This window comes from Schistocerca cancellata, chromosome 2 (genome assembly GCF_023864275.1).
Source record: "Schistocerca cancellata isolate TAMUIC-IGC-003103 chromosome 2, iqSchCanc2.1, whole genome shotgun sequence".
NCBI classification, from domain to species: domain Eukaryota; kingdom Metazoa; phylum Arthropoda; class Insecta; order Orthoptera; family Acrididae; genus Schistocerca; species Schistocerca cancellata.
This window is the reverse complement of record NC_064627.1, coordinates 280,720,319-280,745,601: the sequence shown is the minus strand read 5'-3', so window position 1 is coordinate 280,745,601 and position 25,283 is coordinate 280,720,319. Positions and strand designations below refer to the sequence as shown.

Genomic DNA, 25,283 nt, shown 5'->3' with positions numbered 1-25,283 from the left:
CCAGTGTTCAGTGTCGGTCAATATATGGAGTCTGCCTGGTCTTGGCTTACCTGCAGTTGTTCCTTCACATTTCCACTTTGCAATCACGTCACCAACAGTTGACTGGGACAGCTTTATAAAAGTTGAAATGTCCCTAATAAATTTATCTTCAGATGACACCCAGTGACTAGTCACATTCAAAGTCACTGAGCTCTCCTGATCGACCCAACCTATTGTAACTGTGTTTATACTGACAACACAATACTTTTATGCTAGTGGATACACCTCTTGTGACATCTAGTAGTCAATTATACATTACATAGGAGTGTCCTGATGCTTCTGATCAGATAGTGTTATGTGTCACATCATTTATTTAATATACTTAGCTAGTGTAGTGGCTCAAAACAGTAATTCAAAAAATAATGTCATTCTCAAGTCATTAATGGAAATGTTAAATGACAGATGATAGTGCTACTGAGGCAAGCAATGTATTATCTTTATGCTACACTCTAAGGAAAGTGAAGCTAACTTCTAGGCAGCTCAGCATTTAAATATATGCAAGAACAGCACAATAATGTCCATATGAAATATAACCCAATATCAGATCTACAAAATATTTATATCAGTCAATATTTCTCGTATATATTTGCTATTCTGGTATAAAAAAAATACCAAAATCACATTTTAAAGTTCTAATGACCACTGTGTTCTTTTAGAATGCAATTCAATTGATTTTCAGTAGCCTAAGCAGATCCAATATTTGGAACCAAAAAACCTTTATTATGAACAGTTTTCTTATCCCATCACTATCAATATTGTTTTTGTGGATTGCAAAATAAAACTCTACAAATTATGTTTAACACAAATTCACTCTAAACTATACAATTATGCACAATTTCTTGGTAGGGAGGACACAGCTTTTTATTTTGATGGAGAGCCATTAATTGATGTAGAAGTAACTTCAGGCATGCCACAGTGTATCTTGTTGGCACCCTTACAGCTCATGTTATATAGTAATAATTTGACAGAAAATATTAATAGTAACCTCAGATTTTTCACAGATAGTGAGGCACTATCTGAAAAAAGATGCACAAATATTCAGTTGGATATTAATAAGATTTCCAGGTGGTGCAAACACTGGCAACTTGCTTTAAATGTTCACATGTCACAAAGTGCAAAAACCTAGTAGCTTATGAGTCACAATTGGAATCAGTCAACTCATACAAATACACTCCTGGAAATGGAAAAAAGAACACATTGACACCGGTGTGTCACACCCACCATACTTGCTCCGGGCACTGCGAGAGGGCTGTACAAGCAATGATCACACGCACAGCACAGCGGACACACCAGGAACCGCGGTGTTGGCCGTCGAATGGCGCTAGCTGCGCAGCATTTGTGCACCGCCGCCGTCAGTGTCAGCCAGTTTGCCGTGGCATACAGAGCTCCATCGCAGTCTTTAACACTGGTAGCATGCCGCGACAGCATGGACGTGAACCGTATGTGCAGTTGACGGACTTTGAGCGAGGGCGTATAGTGGGCATGCGGGAGGCCGGGTGGACGTACCGCCGAATTGCTCAACACGTGGGGCGTGAGGTCTCCACAGTACATCGATGTTGTCGCCAGTGGTCGGCGGAAGGTGCACGTGCCCGTCGACCTGGGACCGGACCGCAGCGACGCACGGATGCACGCCAAGACCGTAGGATCCTACGCAGTGCCGTAGGGGACCGCACCGCCACTTCCCAGCAAATTAGGGACACTGTTGCTCCTGGGGTATCGGCGAGGACCATTCGCAACCATCTCCATGAAGCTGGGCTGTGGTCCCGCACACCGTTAGGCCGTCTTCCGCTCACGCCCCAACATCGTGCAGCCCGCCTCCAGTGGTGTCGCGACAGGCGTGAATGGAGGGACGAATGGAGGCGTGTCGTCTTCAGCGATGAGAATCGCTTCTGCCTTGGTGCCAATGATGGTCGTATGCGTGTTTGGCGCCGTGCAGGTGAGCGCCACAATCAGGACTGCATACGACCGAGGCACACAGGGCCAACACCCGGCATCATGGTGTGGGGAGCGATCTCCTACACTGGCCGTACACCACTGGTGATCGTCGAGGGGACACTGAATAGTGCACGGTACATCCAAACTGTCATCGAACCCATCGTTCTACCATTCCTAGACCGGCAAGGGAACTTGCTGTTCCAACAGGACAATGCACGTCCGCATGTATCCCGTGCCACCCAACGTGCTCTAGAAGGTGTAAGTCAACTACCCTGGCCAGCAAGATCTCCGGATCTGTCCCCCATTGAGCATGTTTGGGACTGGATGAAGCGTCGTCTCACGCGGTCTGCACGTCCAGCACGAACGCTGGTCCAACTGAGGCGCCAGGTGGAAATGGCATGGCAAGCCGTTCCACAGGACTATATCCAGCATCTCTACGATCATCTCCATGGGAGAATAGCAGCCTGCATTGCTACGAAAGGTGGATATACACTGTACTAGTGCTGACATTGTGCATGCTCTGTTGCCTGTGTCTATGTGCCTGTGGTTCTGTCAGTGTGATCATGTGATGTATCTGACCCCAGGAATGTGTCAATAAAGTTTCCCCTTCCTGGGACAATGAATTCACGGTGTTCTTATTTCAATTTCCAGGAGTGTAGTTGGCTGTAGCAGTTTGTGGAGATATGAAATGGAATGATCACATACACTTAATCAGAGGCAAAGCAAGTGACAGACTTTGAATATTGGGAAAATGTAGTCAGAGTACAAAGGAGATTCTTTACAAAACACTTGTACACTGAAGAGCCAAAGAAAGTGGTACACCTGCCTTATATCGTGTAGGAGCCGCAAGAGCATGCAGAAGTGACACAACATGACATGGCATGGACTCGACTAATGCCTGAAGTAGTGCTGGAGGGAAGTGACACCATGAACCTGTAAGAGTACAAGGGCGAGGAGATCTCTTCCGAGCAACAAGTTGCAAAGCATCCCAGATATGCTCAATAATGTCCAAGCTAGGGAGTTTGGTGGGCAGTGGAAGTGTTCAAACTCAGAAAACTGTTGCTAGAGCCCTCTGTAGCAATTCTGGATGTGTGAAATACTGCATTGTCCTGCTGGAATTGCCGAAGTCCGTAAGAAAACACAATGGACATGAATGGATGCAGGTGAGCAGATAGGATGCTTATGAGCACATCATCTGTCCGAGTCATATCCAGATGTATCAGGGGTTCCATATCACTCCTACTGAACACACCCCACACCATTACAGAGCCTCCACCAGGTTGAGCAGTCCCCTGCTGATATGCAGAGTCCATGGATTCATGAGGTTGTCCCCATACCCATACGCATCCATTCATTTGATACAATTTGAAATGAGACTCGTCCGACCAGGCAACATGTTTCCAGTCATAAACAGTCCAATGTCAGTGTTGATTGACCCAGGTGATGGGTAAAACTTTGTTTTATGCAGTCACTAAGGATACACAAGTAGGCCTTTGGCTCCAAAAGCCTATATTGATGATGTCTTGTAGAATGGTTCGCACGCTGACACTTGTTGATGGCCCACCATTGAAATCTGCAGCAATTTTGTGGAAGGGTTGGACTTCTGTCATATAGAATGATTCTCTTCAGGTGTCATTGTCCCATTCTTACAGGATCTTTTTCCGGCCTTAGTGATACCAGAGACTTGATGTATTATCGAATTTCTGATATTCACAGTATACTCATGAAATAGTCATATGGGAAAAATCCCCTACGTTATCACTACCTTGAAGGTGCTGTGTCCCATCACTCATGAACCGACTATAACACCTCATTCAACTCATTTAAATCTTGATGACCTGTAATTGTACGAGGTGTGTTTTTCAAGTAATGTCCATTTGAACATAAGCACACAATGAAAGGTTATTTCAAAAAAGTAAATTTATTTTCAAGGAAGTACATGCTTCACTCTATTTTTGACATAGTTGCCAAGTTTGTTGAAACACCTATCACACCTCTCAACCAATTTTAAAATACCCTCCTCATAAAAACTTGCCACCTGCTCCAATAACCAAGAGTTCACTGCCATTTTCAGGTCGTCGTCATCATTGTAATGGTTGCCACTGAGGGGTTGTTTGAGGTGGAGTACCAGATGGTAATTGCTCGGCACAAGATCAGGACTGTAGGGTGGCTGGTCTAAAACTTCAAAACCAAAACTGTCCAATAAATTGAGGGTCTGACCTGCAGTGTGAGGTGTTGCATTGTCATGGAGAAGGACAATTCCCTTTGTCAGCATGCTGCGTCTTTTGTTTTGAATTGCTCTGCATGCTCTGCTCTCAGGGTTTGGCAGTATGCTTTTGCATTGATAGTGGTTCTTCATTGCATGAAGTCGACCAGCAAAACACCATGCCTATCCCAAAACACCAATACCATGATTTTGCACTGGACAATGTCTGTGTGACCTTCACCTGTACAGGCGAGTGTGTGTGTCTCCATTCCATGCTCTGTTGCTTCGATTTGGGCATGATACGCGAAACCCATGTTTTGTCTCCAGTTACAATCTGACTCAAGAAGCCATCACCTTCTTCATGATAATGAGTCAAGAACTTCATCACACACTCAAATCTTTGGTTTTTGTGGTCCACTGTTAGGACTTTGGAACCAAATGGGTGCACAGTTTCCTAAAATTTAGGTGTTCAGAAGCAATGTTGTAAAGCACTGATCTCAACACATCAGGAAATTCATTTGAGAGACCTGTTTTTGTGAAGCACCTGTTCTCATGAATCCTCACTTCAACTGAAGCCAATAAATCATCTGTATTCAAAGAAGGGCGACGGGAGCAGTCCTCATCATGGACGTTGTCATGACTATCTTTGAATTCTCGTACCCACTTAAACACTATGCTTTCACTCATAACAGTATCACCGTACACTTTGCAAATCTATCGATGAATTTCTGCAACAGACATGTTCCTTGCTTAATAACTGTATCACTGAGCGAACCTCACATGCAGCAGGCGAGTTGATGGTCTTAAATATTTTGAAAGCACAGAACAGAACCACACAGGTTAGCTACAGAGCTGAAACTGAGCATAATTGTTCCCAAGGCATGCTGGTACATGACTAAATGGATCTTACTTAAAAAAACAAAAACATGGCTTGTAGCAGAAGTAACCTAACAACTGTGCCAGACACTTATTGTCTTTTATAGGCACTGATGACCACAGCACCATATTCTGCCTGTTCACATATCTCTGTATTTGAATAAGCATGCCTATACCAGTTTCTTTGGCACTTCAGTGTATAACTCATTCTAGATTATTGATCAAGTGTGTCAGGCCCATGCTAAATAAGACTAACAGAAATACTGACTGGATACAAAGAATAACAACACAAATGATAACAGGTTTGTTTGACTACTCGACAGAAAATCCCAAGCTTTCTGGGGGTACAGCTCATGATGTCAGGCTGCCAAATACCTAGTGCTGCCAGTAGATGTCACTCTTAGAGAGTCATTCTCAGAGAATCTGAAGTGGAGACGTGTGGTATCACTGCTTACAGTCATTAACGTGCAGCGAACCAGCTTTATTGCCATGCCCTCGCACTATGTTCAAGGGGGAGGCTTAGCGATGGAATCAACTAAAGCAGTTTTGGTCATGACACAGTTATTCTTCACAAGTCTTACAGTAAGATACAAATGCAGTTCATCACTAATTCCCATCCATACAGGCACATTGCACTGGCGGTATGGCTTGATCACTGACCCCAGAGCATATACACTCCAGTGATGATCCGTGGCACAACCAGAGGTGCTATGATGACCGCGAAAGGGAGAAAGTCACTGCCAAATGGAAGGGTGGACACTGCACAACAAGCAACTGCATTTAAGACTGTGTGTACACATTTGCGGGGAAGTAATGTTAACTCAACACATGTGGTCAGCAGCAGGAGAAGCTGGAGACATGCTGACCAGCTCGCACTGTCCACCTGCTTTGTCCCGTGCGGTCCTGTGCACGAAGCACCATTGCCAAAATTCAGCGTAATGGTGTAGCTGCACTCATGAATGCCAGGCATCACTTACTTGTGTCAGCTGTGCTGTAGTTCAGCACTTTGCATGTTTGAATGGTGTGGCTGCCACACAGATCCCCCCTTCGAGAGCAAAGCTCTGTAGCTGCGAAAATGCGGTGATCGTCCTGTGGCACACGTGTGTTTAAAGTTTGCATGCTGCATAATGACAGTGCGGCAGCATTGGCAGGGGTCGGTCAGTGTTGGAAGGGCGGTAGCCCATGACTTCAGCACGCTGGACCGGCGAGTGTGGAGTGGGCATGTCCTCGCACGGTCGGTTAGCGAGAATGGCAGCAGGCACTGGCTACAACTGTCCGTACCAATGCACAGTGAAGGCATGCACTGGAGGTCATTTGGTATGACGTCTCAAAGGCACTGACATCTTAATAACAACTCCAAGTATTCACAAGAGCTACAGAAAAAGTTCACTATTTACATTGTTCAGAATGGTGTCGAGAGTGGCAAGTCCATGTGTTCATATGTTGCACAGTTCCACAAGTTTTCCGAGTGACTCAGTCACAGGAACACATCACAGCACTTGAACCGATCTCTACGCTCAAGTCAACAGAGGTCCGGAGAATATACACGAGTGTGGTACTGTGGTGACTCAAACGTGAGTCCAGGAGCTGCTATGGACAAGCCGGGAAGTGTGGAGCACGATGTCCGGAGCTCAACGGCAATGCAAATAAGGTAAACTGGCACGGATGCTGGTCCAGCCTCAACGCCCTATGCGGCAGAGAGACAGGGACACAAACGCGGGTTCAAGAGCTGTGGCGGACATGGGAGGAGTTGTCCGGGACTCGACTGGAGTTACCGGCAGAAGGCATGGGCAGCTGAAGGGTGGGTGTCTGCAGCAGACAGCAGCTCCTGGATACTGGATTCTGACAGCATTCAGCAGCTCAGGTGCATGTTTGCTGTTTTGGGTGGCGTGGCGCATTGGCGACGCAGCATTGCCATTTGCATTGGATGCGGTGGCTGGCGCGTGTGATGTAGTCTGCTTGCGGCTGTAGTGGGGGCGACGGGTGCGCCTGTGGTGGGCGCAGTCCGGGTGGCCATGCCAGCTGCCTGGGCAGGGTGGTGGAAGGCGCACATGCCAGTGCAATGACAGCAGGCTAAGCAGCTGCGCATCACCAGTGGCTACGGGTGTGGGCTCCATCCAACCGCTGCCAGAGGGAGTGTCATCTGTAATCAGATCTACTGCCGGGTCAAAGAACTGCATGGCTGCTGGAGCGTGCAAGACATATGCTGGCTTGACACAGTTGATTGACACTGTAGACGGCTTCCTGTTGCATTTGATGGCCAGTGTTTTGTCTCTTCGGGTGATCATGCGGTGCGGTCCGTAGTAGGGTGGCTGGAGAGGTGGCTGTACTGCGTCGGTATGCAACATGATGTGCATGCAGCACTGCAGGTCGGTGTGCACAAATACCTTCCCAGTGCCACACCACATCAGTGCGTGCGCTTGGAGGCTGGCCATGTGAGTGAGCAGATGTTCTGCCAGAGTGGGTGCCGCAGCGTAGTGTGGGAGTAATACTTCTTCGACAAAATCGCCCGGGATTGTCGGACGTGGTGGGAGGTCGGCAGGTGATGCAATGATGTCTTCCTTCAGCATTACCCACAGGCCGAGCAGCACTAGTAGGAGTGCTTCTGGCCATGAAGTGTCATGGCAAGTTAGGGTGGCTTTCAGAGTCCTGTGGAGCCGTTTGACCGTGCTATTCGATGCCAGCTGGTAGCTTGTTGTCCTGTGTAACTAGATGCAACACAGTCTGGTGATGTGTGTGAACAATGCACAGTCAAACTGGTGGCTGCAATCAGTTGTCACATGACTGGGACATCTGAAGCGCGCCACCCAGGTGTCGACGAATGCGGTGGCAACAGTCTTGGTGGTGAGTTCCACGACGGGTGTTGCTTCCTGCCAATAAGTGAAGCAGTCCACCATAGTTAAGAGATACCGCTTGCCTTGAGAGAGAGGAAGTGGGCTGACAAGGTCCATGTGAACATGCGCCGATCAGCGTGTCATGTCATGGAAGGTGCCCACGGGTCCGTGGGTGTGCCTCCTGACTTTGGTGCGCTGACATGCTGTGCAAGTGCGCACCCATTCACGGCAGCCCTTCCAAAGCCCAGGCCAGACGAAACGCGCAGCCAGGAACATCGCAGTGGTGTTGGTGCCAGAGTGTGACAGTCCGTGGGCACTGTTGAAGGCACTGTGCCAGAATTTCTCCAGAAGGTATGGTCAGTGTGTGCCGGTTGAGATGTCATACCAAATGTTCCGGGCAGAGCTGGAGACAGGCACCAGCTCCAGTTGCAGGCCACTGGAAGTGTCGTGATGGAAGTGGTGCAGTTCTTCATCACTCTCCTGTCCTCAAAGTTCACAGGGGGTGAGATAACAGCACACACTTGGGACAAACAATCAGGGATAATATTGTCTATCCCCAAAATGAGTCAGATGTCTGTCGTGAATTGCGACACATACTCTAATTCCTGGAGTTGGTGTGGTGAAAAATTATTGTGATTATTCTGGAACGTGTGAGTAATCGGTTTGTGGTCAGTGAAAATGACGAATTGTTGGGCTTCTACAGATGGTCGGAAGTATTTCACTGCCACATAAACGACAAGCCACTCTCGGTCATAAGCGCTCCAAGTACGTTGTGGTTCAGATACTTTCTTAGACAAAAAACCGAGAGGCTGCCAGCTCCTGCCAATGTGCTGTTGTAACATCGCACTGATGGTGGCCTGGCTGGTGTCCATGGCTACAGCTAAGTCTGCGTCATGTACTGGGTGTGCGAGCAGCATCGTTTCTGCGAGATTCCATTTTGAGTCTGTGATGCTCTGCTCCATTGCGTCCATCCAATTCACGAGGGTTTTTCTCTATGAAGTAGGACTGTGTAAAGCCTTATTTAATGGCTCTTGCGCAGCGGCAATGTTGGGCAGGTGTTGGCAATAAAAGTTCTACATGCCAAAGACGGTTGTCAGGTGGCGGCAGTGGAGCTTGGGTGATTTGGAATACACCAGGACGTCATTGAGGTACACGAAACAAAATGGCAAGCCTCGCAAGAGGCCACCTAGGAACCGCTGCCAAGTCACAAACAGGCGTTTGAAAAGCCCAAAGGGCATTACGATAGGTGTTTTTTAAATGTCTTCTGGCGCCATTGGAATTTGGGTGTACACCATTGCGCAATCTATCTTGCTGAACACCGTGCAGCCTGCCAAAGCATAACTGAAGTCTTGAAGGTGTGGAACTGGGTAACAGTCTGACACTGTTCACGAATTAAGGGCACAATAGTCCCCACACAGGAACCACGAATTGTCTTTTTTTGGTACTAAATGTAACCCAATGGCCACGGGCTGCTCGATGGTCAAACGATGCCTTGCCACAACATGGCCTTGAACTCTGCCTTGCTGCTGCATGTCTTTCAGGTGTAAGTCAACGTGGGTGACATGTCCGGGTGTGGTTATTATATGGTGCACCGTCGAATGTTTAATGTCTCATGGTGCGCCGGCTGGATGGGTGAGGTCGGGGAATTTTCCAAGGATGTCAGCGTAAGGTCCGAGGCACTTCACAGGTTTAACACTATAGAATGTGGCCTGCTGGTGCTGACCCACTGTCTTTAAATTTGTTTTCGCGTTGCTGAGCCGGCTGTTTGCGATGTCGGCTAGCAGCCGGTAGTGGCCGAAAATGTCTGCGCCCAGGATCAGCTCATTGACGTTGGCCACAGTAAAAGTCCACAAGAATCTGCAGCGTAGAGCTAGAACTAAATTGTGGCTGTGTGTGCCATACGTTTTAATGGCTGAATTGTTTGCCGCTGCGAGGGAGAGTGCCTCAACCCACCTGCGGTCTGGTAACATAGAACAGGGGAATATCGAAAGGTCCGAACCCGTGTCGACGAGGTACCTCATGCCCACAACCCATTCCATGACAAACAGATGCTTTCATATTGTACTGCAGCCAGGTATGCCTAGGTCGAGTAACAGCTGGAGTTTGGGTGGGAGCAAGGAGTGCTGCACCTGGTTGCTTCGTTGCCAAAACAGGCGTTGTACCAACAGTAGCCACTTTGTGCATGCTCTGACGTCAGTGGCATACTGATGGAGCGGCTGTTGCTGTGTTGCTGGCTGCGTGAGCCATGCTGCCTGTAGCCTGGTCTGCTGCCACTGCACTGTGTGCTGCCCTCTTGCTGTGAGTGGGAGGATGGTGTCGTAAGCTGCCATGGCCACGGTGCTAGGTGCCGATGTCAGCGCATTGTGCACCCTGTCGGCCAAGTTAGCGATAGCATCCAGCTGCATCTCTGTCTGTGCTGCTATCACTGCCTGAACCTGAGCTGAGAAGCTACGCATCCAGATAGTGTGTAACAGCGAATCTGGCACCATGGCAAACTGTGTGAGGCTCTGCAACTGTCGCAGGAACTGTGAATGCCTCTGGTTATCGCATTCCTCTTGCCGCAGCAGTTGTTGCACTCGTTGTTCTTCAGACGACAAGATCAGTTCTTCCTTGAACTGTTTGTAGGACAACTGCGTCAGTGGGACGGTGATTATATCCTGCACTTTGGCTCCATAGTTCTGGTCGAGCTGGCTCACTACGTGTCCAAATTTTGCCAGGTCGTAGGTTACATGGTTGCTCATAAAGACCACTTCTACTTGGCTGAACCACATTAGAGGGTCATGGAGCCAAAAGGGAGGCAGCCTGATCAACACCCGTCCAGTGCTTGTGGGCGCTCTGGTGATTGTAGTAAGCGTCAGTGTGGTGGGGATTTGCGTGCCGAAATTGTCCTGGGCTGTCCATGGCTGCACGGCATTCGCACGTGTAGTCCGTGCCTGTAGCTCACTCTCCAGCCCCTTGTTGCATGGGAGCAGGTCTTCAACAGTCTTTTGCAACACTTCTAAAGTTGCCATCTTAGCTTATAGTCGAGTTCTTGCACAAGGGGAAAGGACACAATGAAAATAACACAACAAAGGAAAACACACAAAAAAGAATAACACTAGTCAGTTCACAAACAAAACATACACACAAAAAAGCAATACAAAAAAGGAGTTCGTTCAAAAAAAAAAATTGCTTATCACTACAGAGCACTGTTCAGGTGTGTGCATGTAAGTGCCAGACTACTCCTGGTTCCACGTCACTCGTACCAACGAACATTCATCACCAAATGTTGTTACCCTCAGATCACGTTGGAGTCAACAGTGAAGCAGAGATGTGTGGTATCACTGCTTACAGTCATTAATGTGCAGCAGACCAGCTTTATTGCTTTGCCCATGCACTATGTTCAAGGAAGAGGCTTGGTGACAGAAACAACTAGAGCAGTTGTGGTCATGACACATTTATACTTCACAAGTCTTACATAAGTTACAAATATGATTCATCACTAATGCCTGTCGGTACAGGCGCGTAACGCTGGCAGTACGGTTTGGTCACTGATCCCACAGGGTATACACTCCAGTGATGAGCCACGGCATGACCAGAGGCGCCATGATATCCGCGAAAGGGAGAAAGGCACTGCCAAATGGAAGGGTGGACACCACACAATGGGCAACTGCGTTTAAGACTGAATATGCATTTACGGAGGAGTCGCATTAACTTAACGCGTGTGGTCAGTGGTGGGAGAAGTCGGAGATGTGTGTCACGTCACGTTGACCAGCTCGCCCTGTCTGCCTGCTTTGTCCCGTGCGGTCCAGTGCACAACGCGCCATTGCCAAAATTCGGCGTAATGGTATAGCTGCATTCGTGAATGCCGGGCGTCACTTACTTGTGTTGGCTGTGCTGTAGTTCAGCCCTTCGCGTGTTTGACTGGTGTGGCCGCCACAAATCTATGTACAGTTAAAGAGTGGCCAACACCACTAAAGCAGCCATGGTTCTTCCAAACTATAGCAGCAGATACAAACAGGACTGTAACAAGTAGAGATTTTGTTGTTACACCTCTCATACTGAGGCAAAAAAAGAGATAAAATTGCATAAACAAATTTTGAACTATTGTCTGTTTACTGGACCAATACAGCTCTTTAGTTATGTTCACACTAACAGTATATGGAGTTCAGTACAGTGAATGTAAAAGCTATTTATACAACTTCATATTTCTGCTTTGAAGCTTGTTCAGGAGCCAAATCACTAAAATAACAAGAAACTACCACAAATTTAGGTGTTGAGTCAAGTGCAAGAAGTTAAACACGAAACTTGCACCTCACTAGATAAGACAAAACTCAACAACAAATATAAATGCCTTAATTTAGACAATCTGCATAGGTGCTATGTCATGAGACTACAAACTCTGTAGTCTAAAGTATTGTCAACGCGATTTTTTCAGTGCACTATCTTCAATTGGACACTTATTTACAGTAAACAGTTCTACTGGGACTAACTGCAAGGAATTTTTCATTTCAGCACATATTCACTGCAGATAGTACATTTTTTCTGGGGTACTATTGATGTGTATAAGTTATTTCACATGTCTGTATCAGATTTAAATTTGTTTCATATGACCCATAACTGAGAACAAAATATGTTGGTTTCACTAGAAAATTATGATTCCAATTTGATTATTATAATTTCAACTGGACAAAAAATGTACAATTTAAATAAAAGTAAAAAAAATTGCAATAAAGGAGACACAGATGAGAGATTTTCCTGTTACCAGACTTCAATGCTATACATTCACCAGCAAGCACCTATGTAACACACACCAAGTGTTCTGCACTTAACAGTGCTCAGAAATGATTTTTAGAGGCAACTTTTTCAAGCTTTTCTTTTCTAAAATTGTGTTTTAAAAAATTCATGTTTGGCCATAGACTTCCAAATACTAAAAATGTAAAGAAAATTGAATGCAGCTGTTCCATAAGGTCCGCTTGTTGGAGAAAACCTCATATTTACACTCTTTGTCATAAAGTCTATACAACCTGCAGTCTGACCAGAGTGTAAACACTTATAGAGTGCATACAAAATCTGACACTAACTCAAATTCATTGCAGTCATTTCTGCAAGTCTTGAAGAGAACGACTCTCTGAGTGTGACATCTACATACATACATACATACATACATACATACATTTAGCTACTGGTAGCTTTAGGTACTAGCTAGCCCTTCATCACAAGCTGTGACCTCAGAAAGCTGAGGTTTAATGTCTAGTGTCCGATTCACAGAACAGTGTTACAGAAGTGCTGAAAAACCTGAATGGGAAGATTCTTGAAAATGGGTGCCAACTACCCCCTGGAACTCTACTTACAATGTTTCATGAATGTGTGTTAAGTGAGGAATCTAGTAATGTGCCAGATTCCTCTACATGTCACACCAGTAGTGACTGTGGAAAAATATTAGACTAATTACAGTGCACACAAGTGTGTGTGTGTGTGTGTGTGTGTGTGTGTGTGTGTGTGTGTGTGTGTGTGTGTTTGTGAAAAAGGAATGACATAAAAACAGATTTATGCTCATGGTTCTGAAATTCAGTACAATAACTTACTGTTTCATAGGTGGATTCATTACAAGCCTGCAGATCCAAGTGAACAGCTCAAGTGGTTAGCAGAAACATTACTTGCAGCTGAAGCAGCAGGAGAAAAAGTACACATTCTTGGCCATGTCCCATCAGGATCTAGTGACTGCTATTCAACATGGTCGAGAGAATACAACAAAATAGTTGATCGGTATGTAATTGTAGAAGATTACAAAATATATAACAGATTATTGTTCACATTGGTCTGCAATATAATCTTCTCATCTTATATGGACATGACAGATAATGACAGAATTATGTCATTTTGATAACTTTGTCATTAGGACACATGTGTTGTAACTCACTGTAGACTGTATTCGTTGATCTAGTTGATCACTGGATAAAGAACATTTCTGCATGAGAGAAATGAAAAGCCTTGATTTTTCATTGCAATTTGACTGTAGGTACCTGAAGGGCTGATCCTTCAGTTTTCCCAAATGGTGGCAACTGAGTAATTTTGAAGTTAAATTGTGTTGAAATTGATGTCAAGTTGGAGATATGATGAACTGTTAGATGAGGGAAAAGGGGGAAGAGACATTTCTGGGAACTAGTCTATGAAGATATGTGCAGAAAACAGGAAAGGAGATAACTATGCAATACAGTTTGTCATCTCAACAGTGAATATCTTCCACAGATTTACAGGTATTGTTTCCTCCAATAGAAAGCTCATTTGTTAATATGATCGTATCACATGTTGTCCATTACCATAGAGGCAAGGAAACTGGTAGGAGGAAAGTGTATTCTGTACATGTGAAACACAAACAGAAAAGTCCTAGTGGCAAACATCAGCTCTCTCATTGTGACTATGGTAAGTGAGCTAATGTGTGTAGTTTAGGCTGCAACGTTGACCTCAGCTGACATGGGCACAAGATGTTGTGACTTGTCCTGTTGCACATATACAAGGGTTGACATTTAAGTTTTACAAATCACTAGCTGGCACTATCAGGATGTGTTTCAAAATTTGCCATCTGTCATGGAAATGTTAAAAATGTTGGAAAGCCTGCTAAAGATAGACACAAATTATCCTGAAAAAGCCTACTTACAAACTTTCAAGAACCAGTACTAGGTGAAGAATCTGGAGATATACTTCAGCCTCCTACATAATGCTCCTGTAGGGGCAATGAAAACAAAATTATGCTAATTACAGCATGTGCAGAGGCAGGGAAGCAGTCATTCTTCCCATGCTTCATGCGTGACTGGAATGGAAAAAATCCATTAAATTTCGCACAATGCTAAGTACCTTTGCTATACGCTTCACACTGGTTTGCAGGCTATGAATGCAGATGAAACTGTTGTATTGGCTCATAAGTAAACATCATTAAAGTATACAGGTTGAAGAATAAATTGTACATTTAGAATCAACATGCAATTCCTCTTCCAGGTTCAAGACGAAAGTTTATCTAGCAGAATCAGTTTGGATCCATTTTGAAAACACATGTATGAAAATGAGGAGCTGACAACACTGTCACATATTGCTGCACATTAGAATATACAGGGAAATGTGTATCACCCCACACTATTGTACTAGCTGCAGTAGCTCATTGAGTAGACTGCTGGTTCATCAAACCCACATCCACCATGGAATCATGGTCCAAAACCTCATAAGGTATTTTTTTTTTATTTTTTAGACATTTGTTCCCCAGTTCTCATCATTTATAAGCTGGACATCATTTTGTCACATGACAATAGCCTATTACATGACAGTGAGATCCATTAATGTTGCATGCTTGTGTCTACTAACCATACTGGTCTTGTCAAGTTTGTGTAGGGCAGCTTCCCAATGGAATACATAAATGATGAATATGTCAATATGCCTTTGGTGCTGCTGCTCCATCCCCAATAAGAATGTTTTTAATCACCTGGAGTAATGCCTTCATGAATCCAGTAATTTTCATCCACAAATAATGGGCAGAGATCATTCAAGGAGTAGTGCACTCTATAGACAGAGGAAGTGTTTCTTGAAACTGTTCATCAGTCACCTCAATTAAGCACCCATGATAGTGCAAGGCAGTTCCAGATATTTCAGAGACTGGTTATTGAAGTGTTTCATGAACTGCAACCATATTGTTACATATTAACTCAACACGAGCAACCAGAAGACTGCATTTGATGAGATAAGTTTCATGAATGGCTTTTGTGCCAAGTGGAAGATAACCAACATTTTATAAATAATGTGATATGGACTGATGAATCTAGCTTCACTTATGAAGGTATTTTCAACCTCCACAATAGCTGCTATTGGTTGGAACACAGTCCACATGTCACCTGTGAATGTGGCTTTCAGGCATACTTTAGCAGAAACCTGCGGGCTGGAATAAGGTGAGGACTGCTTTTGAGCCCCTTACCTATTGCTGAACAAGTTGAATGCACCCCTGTATCACATGTTTTTTGCAATACTTTGCTTGACAAATTAGAAAACATTCCATTTGGTGTTCAGCAACAGCTGTGGTTCCAGCGTGATTGTGCACCACCACACTTTGGAATGAATGTGCTTAACTATTTTTATTTGTGGGGATACATAAAGGAACAAATTTATAACACTCCACCCTTGAATATACATGACCTAATAGTTTGTATGCATGGCGCTTTGGCAGTGGTGGATGCAGATGTGTTGTGTAGGATCCAGCAAAGTATGATCCAATTAGTGGCAAAGTGTTTGCAAATGCAAGGAGGTCACTTTCAACATCTACTCTAAAATGAATGTTCCTTGTACATGTATATACCAGCTCTGTGAAAATGTGCCTGGATGTCAAATGCACAGAATGGAATTCTTGTGTGTAGCAGAACTTGCAATTTACTGTATCCCACATATTGTGTTTTTTGCGCATCATTATATACAGATGGGTACTGTATCCACTATTATTTTCTATTCGCTTTACTTGCATCATGGAAGAAACAAAGTGGTCATTTACATTTATAAGAAGTTCATGTTATGTCTTAATGGTTAGATGAAGGTAACAGAAACAGAAAGAAATACACAAGATACTGCATTGTGGAGGTGTAAACTGGATACAGTTTGATGCTTTAACTGGGGGGAAAAAATAAAAATAAATAAATGAAAATAACAAGTTTGGCGTGAACATTACTTGGACACGATACACTTTTGTCTTGAACTGAGATGAGGAATTGCATGCTGACCACCAAGTGCGGCAGTTTTTCTTCATAGAACATACTTATCTGATAATTTTATTATTTTTTATACAGTGTGACTCCATCTATTTTCTGTAACTTTGTAGTCAACAGTATCCAAGACCTTAAATGGTCTTCTGTTAGGTGCTCTGTTATGGCAGATCTCATACTTCCGTCTTCTGAAACTAAACTATGCTGTGCTGAAAAGATTAAATTTATTTAGATGTATTCATTAATCTGCCTCTTCACTGTTCGTAATATTTTTGAGAATGGTTATAGCAAAGAGTCATGTTGTTGTTGTTGTGGTCTTCAGGCCTGAGACTGGTTTGATGCAGCTCTCCACGCTACTCTATCCTATGCAAGCTTCTTCATCTCCCAGTACCTACTGCAACCTACATCCTTCTGAATCTGCTTAGTGTATTCATCTCTTGGTCTCCCTCTACGATTTTTACCCTCCACGCTGCCCTCCAATACTAAATTTGTGATCCCTTGATGCCTCAGAACATGTCCTACCAACCGGTCCCTTCTTCTTGTCAAGTTGTGCCACAAACTCCTCTTCTCCCCAATCCTATTCAGTACCTCCTCATTCGTTATGTGATATACCCATCTAATCTTCAGCATTCTTCTGTAGCACCACATTTTGAAAGCTTCTATTCTCTTCTTGTCCAAACTATTTACTGTCCATGTTTCACTTCCATACATGGCTACAATCCATACATATACTTTCAGAAACTACTTCCTGACACTTAAATCTATACTCGATGTTAACAAATTTCTCTTCTTCAGAAACTCTTTCCTTGCCATTGCCAGTCTACATTTTATATCCTCTCTACTTTGACCATCATCAGTTATTTTGCTCCCCAAATAGCAGAACTCCTTTACTGCTTTAAATGTCTCATTTCCTAATCCAATTCAATCAGCATCACACAACTTAATTCGACTACAATCCATTACTCTCATTTTGCTTTTGTTGATGTTCATCTTATATCCTCCTTTCAAGACAATTTCCATTCCATTCAACTACTCTTCCAAGTCCTTTGCTGTCTCTGACAGAATTACAATATCATCGGTGAACCTCAAAGTTTTTATTTCTTCTCCATGGATTTTAATACCTACTCTGAATTTTTCTTTTGTTTCCTTTACTGCTTGCTCAATATACAGATTGAATAGCATCGGGGATAGGCTACAACACTGTCTCACTCCCTTCCCAACCACTGCTTCCCTTTCATGTCCCTCATCTCTTATAACAGCCATCTGGTTTCTGTACAAATTGTAAATAGCCTTTCGCTCCCTGTATTTTACCCCTGCCACCTTCAGAATTTGAAAGAGAGTATTTCAGTCAACTTTGTCAAAAGCTTTCTCTAAGTCTACAAATGCTAGAAACGTAGGTTTGCCTTTTCTTAATCTAGCTTCTAAAATAAGTCGTAGGGTCAGTATTGCCTCACGTGTCCCCATATTTCTACGGAATCCAAACTGATCTTCCATAAGGTCAGCTTCTACCAGTTTTTCCATTCGTCTGTAAAGAATTCGTGTTAGTATTTTGCAACCGTGACTTATTAAAGTGATAGTTCAGTAATTTTCACATCTGTCAACGCCTGCTTTCTTTGGGATTGGAATTATTATATTCTTCTTGAAGTCTGAGGGTATTTGGCCTGTCTCATACATTTTGCTCACCAGATGGTAGAGTTTTGTCAGGACTGGCTCTCCCAAGGATGTCAGTAGTTCTAATGGAATGTTGTCTACTTTCGGGACCTTGTTTTGACTCAGGTCTTTCAGTGCTCTGTCAAATTCTTCACGCAGTATCATATCTCCCATTTCATCTTCATCTACATCCTCTTCCATTTCCATAATATTGTCCTCAAGTACATCGCCCTTGTATAGACCCTCTATATACTCCTTCCACCTTTCTGCTTTCCCATCTTTGCTTAGAACTGGGTTTCCATCTGAGCTCTTGATATACCATAACCACAATTTAATTTACCTTTAGCATTACATTTCTTGAGTGAGAAATATAAGGCTTGCCTCTTGAAAGTTAACTTTTATGGCATCAGTATACTTCTTCAGTACACAGATTGGTTATTTTTACAAAAAAGAGGGGTGTGTGTTTTTAATTGTTGTTTATTTTATTTATTCTTTGCTGTATATTTTATACCCATTTAGACTTTTCATATTTCCAGTAAATGATTTTCTTTGTAATAAATTTTCATTCTATTTATATCTCAGAATTGAAAACAAGGATCCAATACAATTAATTGTGTTAATTTATATTTTCCAATGCTCCTTCATCTTATATTCATATTATTTGTATTTTAATACATTAGAAGCTGTTGATTACTTAGTTTTGTGCCTTAGTACCCTCTAAGGTCAGTATTTCACCAGTGGAAAAATGCTACTATCTAAGCACAAAAAATGTGAATATGTTCCTGGTTGTTTAAAAGACTCTGACTATAAAGTAGGATACAAGCTGCCTAATTCTCCCTTCCTCAGCACTTTAAAATTTTTGCCAAAATCTTTGGCATGCAAACATATTCATGCTTTTTTCAAACATACAACTCACCTCAGACTCCCTTTACTGTTACTCACTCATATCCACTAGTCCACTGTTGTAAGTTGGTCATACCCATCAACTCCCAGTTGCCTTTTCTCATTCACTCATTGTCATTATCTCTCTGTACCTGTCTGTCATTTTGTCCTTTCCAAAGCCACAGTCTGCTTTTCTCTGTCCTATTACTACAGTCTCCTCTCACTGCCACTGTTTCCTTGCTATCTCTTATTACTAATATCTCATTCCTTTCTTCCTACTGCTGCTGTCTTGTCTCACTGTCACAATCTCTCTCTCTTTCTTATTGTCATTGTCATATACTCTGTCTCTCATTATCACTGACTCTCTGCCACTTCCACTTTCTCTTTATTCCTCCTCCTCTTCCGCCTCCCTCCCCCCACCCCCCTCCAGCACAATCTTCATTCTTTTACTAGTGCTGTTCTGTCACTGTCATCTATGTTTCACTGCCACTGTGTCCTTCTCTTCCTCTCACAATACCAGTGTGTCCTTTGCTCTTCCTGTTACACAACCAGTGTCTGCTATCTTCCAGTCTTGTCTCACGGTCACAATCTCTCTCTCTTTCTTATTGTCATTGTCATATACTCTGTCTCTCATTATCACTGACTCTCTGCCACTTCCACTTTCTCTTTATTCCTCCTCCTCTTCCGCCTCCCTCACCCCACCCCCCTCCAGCACAATCTTCATTCTTTTACTAGTGCTGTTCTGTCACTGTCATCTATGTTTCACTGCCACTGTGTCCTTCTCTTCCTCTCACAATACCAGTGTCCTTTGCTCTTCCTGTTACACAACCAGTGTCTGCTATCTTCCAGTATTTATTACTTTTCTCTTTTTTTGCCACTGCCACTGTCTTCTTCTGTCTCAGCATAAAATAGCGCACATAAGTCTTCATTTGGGAAAATTTTTAAAGGTGCCGAGGAATGTAGACTGAGACAGCTAGTACCCCACTCTTCAGTCAGAGGCCTTTAAAAAAATAGGAACATATTCTTTTTTTGTGCTCTGATAGGATACTTTTCCTACTGGTTCCCTTCTATCCCCTGTTGCAGCAAGGCATATAAGTTAAATGAAAAAAATGTATTGGTCAGTAAAATTTAGGCAGATTTTTTTATGTTAAATTGAAATAATGCAAAAGTAATTTTACCAGATTTTATGTATAAAAAAATTTTGTATGTTCTACACTACCACAATGCAGGGTTCCCTGGTGATAACAGACACTTTACAGCATACTTCTCCATGCTAACTAACTTTATAAACTATGTTTTTGTCACACATTGGATTTTATATGTGTATTTTATGTGTACAAGTAGGATAACTTTGAACCTCTGTGTCCTAGAAACAGTTGAAGACATCAAGGAAATTTTCACGCTTATTTTAAATCGGGATCTTAGGAATACATCATAAATATTTCAGTCATTTTCTTTGCCTAGCCATGTTGGTATCCTTGGCTGGGTTTTGGTCCAATTGTGATGGCCAAAGTATAGTAAAAAAAGTCCTTTTTGTGGAAATTGCCCATGAACTAATAGTGCCCACCAAACCCACCACAGACCACATGAGAAGCAAAAAGAACCAACCCATTTGCTTACGCAGAAGGAAGTGTAATATTCATATTTTGTCCCTATGCTGTAGGACAGTGACACAAAGACAACCCTTCTGTTGGGTATACAAATGGTGCCTTGCACAAAAGCTATCCAAAACACTCCAACTAACTTTTTATCATTAATAGAACCCGAGGGGTGAGCACTGGAAAACCCCATATTTATACATGGCATTTTAGAATGTATTATGCATGCGTGCTGTCACGTGTTTACTGATTTTGTGACGATTTCCTTTTTGCTTTATCTTGTTGTTCAGTGTTGATTTATTCTGTTGCCAATTTGCACTATTTTAAACTTTTGCTGTGTTATATTGTTAATCTTTATTATTAATTTTTATTATTCATCTTTATATTCATTTTTAGATTTGAGTACACCATAGCAGCCGTATTCAATGGACACACACACAAAGACAGGTTTCAGCTGCACTATGCTTCTGATGATATATCTAGGGCCAGCATTGTTGCTTACAATGGAGGAAGTCTTGTGACATACAGTGATGTAAATCCAAATTACAAAGTATACAAAGTGGATGGAAATACAGGAGTGAGTAATCTGCTTTCATTACAATAACCTGCTGGTACTATGAACTTTTTAGGAGGATTAGATGATAAGCTACTCAAAAAACAACTGTTTTGACATATATTGGTACAAAAATTTGAACACCATCACTCATAATAGTGTTCTGTCACCTGCCCAACCCCCACAATATCCAAATTCATCCCTTTGCCACCTATACTCCCAATATTACATCACAAACATGGTTTCCCTCTGGACAATCTGTAACACTTCTGCTCAGTTGTGTGATTGTGATCATTCTGTTGATCAAATGGGTTCTGATCAAATTAGTCCTGCTTTGATATTTCTGCCTTTACCAAGTGGTAAAATGTTGCATGACTGCCTTCTTGTTACTGCCAGAAAAATCGTTCAGCAACCAGACTTCATTTTTGTGTGCCTCTTCACTTATAATCACCTAGTATTTTTGTCTTCCATCTCTGGTAGCTCAGATTATACTCTCTGTGGCTAGTGGTAGACAGACCACAGCCAAACCTTGCTTTCACTTTCGATGTGACGCACGATTATCCCAGCACTCATATCTGGCTCTAGCATATAACAGCAACTCATTGAAAAGTAAAAGTGGCTACATGTACCTTTTACTCTATATTAAAGTCAGCTCTGGTCAGATCACTTTTGACAGCACTGTTGACAGCTGCTTCACAACTTCTTGGAAGAAGATGTACTGAATTAATATCAGAAACATGAGACAGAGAATATTAACTACTTAAATTATTAACTAGTATACTTCAAAAAAGGTTGCAAATAAATATGTTCTGCTCATCACAGTTCAGTAAAGTTTTATTGTTCACCAAATTTTTTATGTATGTTTAGTGTTTTGTTTGACAAGTTGACTATTAACAGACTCCCAACCTACTTGGTAATTGCTCCCTTCTAAGGTTTTCGAAAGAAAGTTCATAAATGAAGAATCTATGATGTTAGCAATGACACTGAGAAAAAACTCCTTAAATTAAAGATCAATGCATTCTGTACACAGTCAGTTATAGTCTGCAAACAACATAAAACAGTGAACTGGAAATATGAGCAATCACTACAAAACTATGAGCAGTTACAGACCATGAGCAGTTACAGTTATGTACAATGCTGGTGAGTTGATATCTGCAACTGTTGTGTGGAACCCCCAGCAGATGTAGCAGTGTGGGTGGCACTCACTGGCTGCCCCATCTGTTTAGTGCATTGTTCATGGCAGTCTTCCATCTTCTGACATAGACAATTTCTGCAGTATCAGTTCCAGTACCCTGCCTCACTGAGAGTGGTCATTTTCTACACTGCTCTTTCCTTTAATTACATTAATCACTTGTTTGGTTTACTTTCTTTTGTAAACACTGTAAGTACATCAAATACACACAATTGATTCATACATAAATGGTTAATTCCCTGTGATGCGTAAAATGGGCACCAGAGAGCATTTGTGTTGTTCATGTTTAGTGTTGTTAGCAGAACTTGAGGGTATATAAAGGGTGTTGACAGCATCAGATGTAGAGTGATCACTGTGAAGGACATGCAGATGCCACTTCCTTGTGTGGGACAGCATTAGCAGCACCTAACATAAGTTGAAAGAGTCTTCATTGTGGGATCTCCATTTAGCCATCTGGTTGAGTCATGCGATATCCAGATTTATGGGTCTTTCAGAAGTGACAGTGGCCTGATGTTGGATTGCATGAGAATCTGAGGGTCAGCTTACTCATTGTCAATGTTCAGTCAACCATGTCAGACCACCACAAGTAAAGATCTCCGTAATGTTCACCAAGCACATCACATCCCCTTAAAACTTGTGCCAGCATATGAGAACAAGTATGGTCTCCCAACAACATTCTGTGTCATTGCATACCATTGGTCAGAGACTAGCAGAAGGTGGACTAGAGCCTTACGATACCATGCTGCATCCTGTGTTTGGGGTTCTGCTGCTACTGGAAAGCAGAGACTGCTGATGAATGTCATCACATTGTGTTCAGTGGTGAAATGCAGTTCTTCACTACCATTGATGACTATCTATGGTGATTATGGTAGCAACATGGGAAGAGGTCCCATTCTTCCAATGTTTTGGAGGGACACAGTGGTGTTACTCCTGGTGTTGTGGTGTGGGGACCATTGGGTGTGACTTCAGGTCATGTGTAGTAGTGAATGAGGGGGCTCTGAGGGCACAAGGGTATGTCATAGACATAGTGACATTTTACACCAGGACAATGGTCGACAACACATGGTACATTTCTTTATGAAATGTCTGCATGATGTTGAGACACTTATGTAGCTGGCAAGATCCTCAAATCTGCCCCTGGCAAAACTTGTGGGATCAGCTCAGACTTACGACACTCTTCCCAACTGAATCAGTGCTTGCACCGAGGGTCTATAGTGTACAACAACATAGTGGAAATCACTTATCATACTGACAATGTCTTGGTAAATTTGTCTCAGTTTTGTAATTGCTGAAATAACATGACACACCCTTTCAACTCATGAAGTTTCTTTTCATTTCCTCCTTCCTTCTAGGGGCTTCACTCTTTTTGTAAAGCAGTGTTGATCATTACAGTCTTATATGTTTATAATTACCAATAGTGTAAGTGTAAAATATTATAAAGAAAGTATTGTAGTTTGAAACTGCCCCATTAAGCTTCCACTAATGGCATGTATCCTGTTGGATTGAGTGCAATATGCCTCACTATTTCCACATGTGTTGCACAAAAGACTCAGTCACATTCATTCTTGTTTTGCAACACTAAGTAAGCAAAGCAATTGAAAAATCTTAAAGCTTCACTACCAAAAGTTTATTGTTTCCTCTCCCACACAGCACAGATTCCCTTGAACTATGTAGGAGGGAATGGTACCACCAGCTTAGCTTCCACTCTCACAATCCCCGAGGCCTAAAGCTGCCTACATATCTGTCACACCTGACACCATTTTCGAAAATTTTTGGGAAGGTGACATATTCTACAATAGTATCTGAGCTGATCAACTATAATATCATCTGCAAATTACAGTTAGAAGAGTTGTTCTACTGAGAATGCCATTTATATGTTCACTCACCAAATTCTACAACCATTAAATAATAAAACAGTGCAAATTGGCATTTTCTGCAACCTATCTAAGGCATTTGACTGTGTGAATCATGATATTCTCCGAATAATAAAGTTTTTTGTTTCTGCCATATAAAACGTAGTGTCATTTGTCACAAATTTATGTTCTGACTAGTTGGTACTCGTATGACTCTTCTGGTAATGCACCAGTGATGACTATGTTATTCTCGAAATCTAAATCTGCAACAGATTATGGATTTTTGTAACTGCAACTGACTGGTGTCCTTTAGATTTAAGTATTCAATGGTCACTGTGCACACAAGCACCCAATGGATTAAAATTTAGTAATCTTTTAAATGGCTACAAAAATTGAACACAGGGCTCACAATGAAAATTTGTAACAGTTGAATAAATGATAAATTGTTCAACATGAGGGACATTCAGTAACTAATAGAACACATTTTTTCTTAACTAGTTTCAGTTGAAAAAATGCAGAATTTGTTCTGGGACATCATGGAATATTTCCGCTCCAGCCTGTATAGTTTCATGAAGTACTGATAGGTCACAGCACTATACATAGCCTTCAAAATGGTGCCTGTAACAGAGGTGCATTCCATGCTGAGAGCTGCCATTGAGCTTCAATTAGTAAAAAACCAGAGCACCACAGATATTCATAGGCACTTGCAGAATTTCTACGGGGGCCTGACAGTGAAGAAAAGCATAGTGAGTCATTGGGCGGGCATCTGTCATCATCGAAACAAGGTCATGAAAACCTGTCTGATCTCCTGCGTGCCAGCCGGCTACACATTGCTGTGACTCCTGCAATGTTGGAATGTGCAGACACTCTCATTTGAAGTGATTCATGGATCACAATCAAACAACTCACTAATCAATTGGACTTCTCTGCCAGTTGAGCTGGCTGACA

General features: G+C 42.7%; 1 protein-coding gene across 3 annotated transcripts in view; it reads left to right on the top strand.

Annotated features, from left to right (window-relative positions):
* Positions 1 to 25,283, top strand: part of LOC126161620 (sphingomyelin phosphodiesterase-like) — a 361,860-nt gene that overhangs the window by 325,009 nt on the left and 11,568 nt on the right. For 2 of the 3 annotated variants that reach the window (XM_049917578.1, XM_049917580.1), the window contains exons 8-9: positions 13,468 to 13,638; positions 21,134 to 21,314. The exons of the other annotated variant lie outside the window; for it this stretch is intronic. In XM_049917578.1, the coding sequence (XP_049773535.1) occupies positions 13,468 to 13,638; positions 21,134 to 21,314 (352 nt within the window). The remainder of the gene's footprint in view (positions 1 to 13,467; positions 13,639 to 21,133; positions 21,315 to 25,283) is intronic. 3 annotated transcript variants of the gene reach the window in all.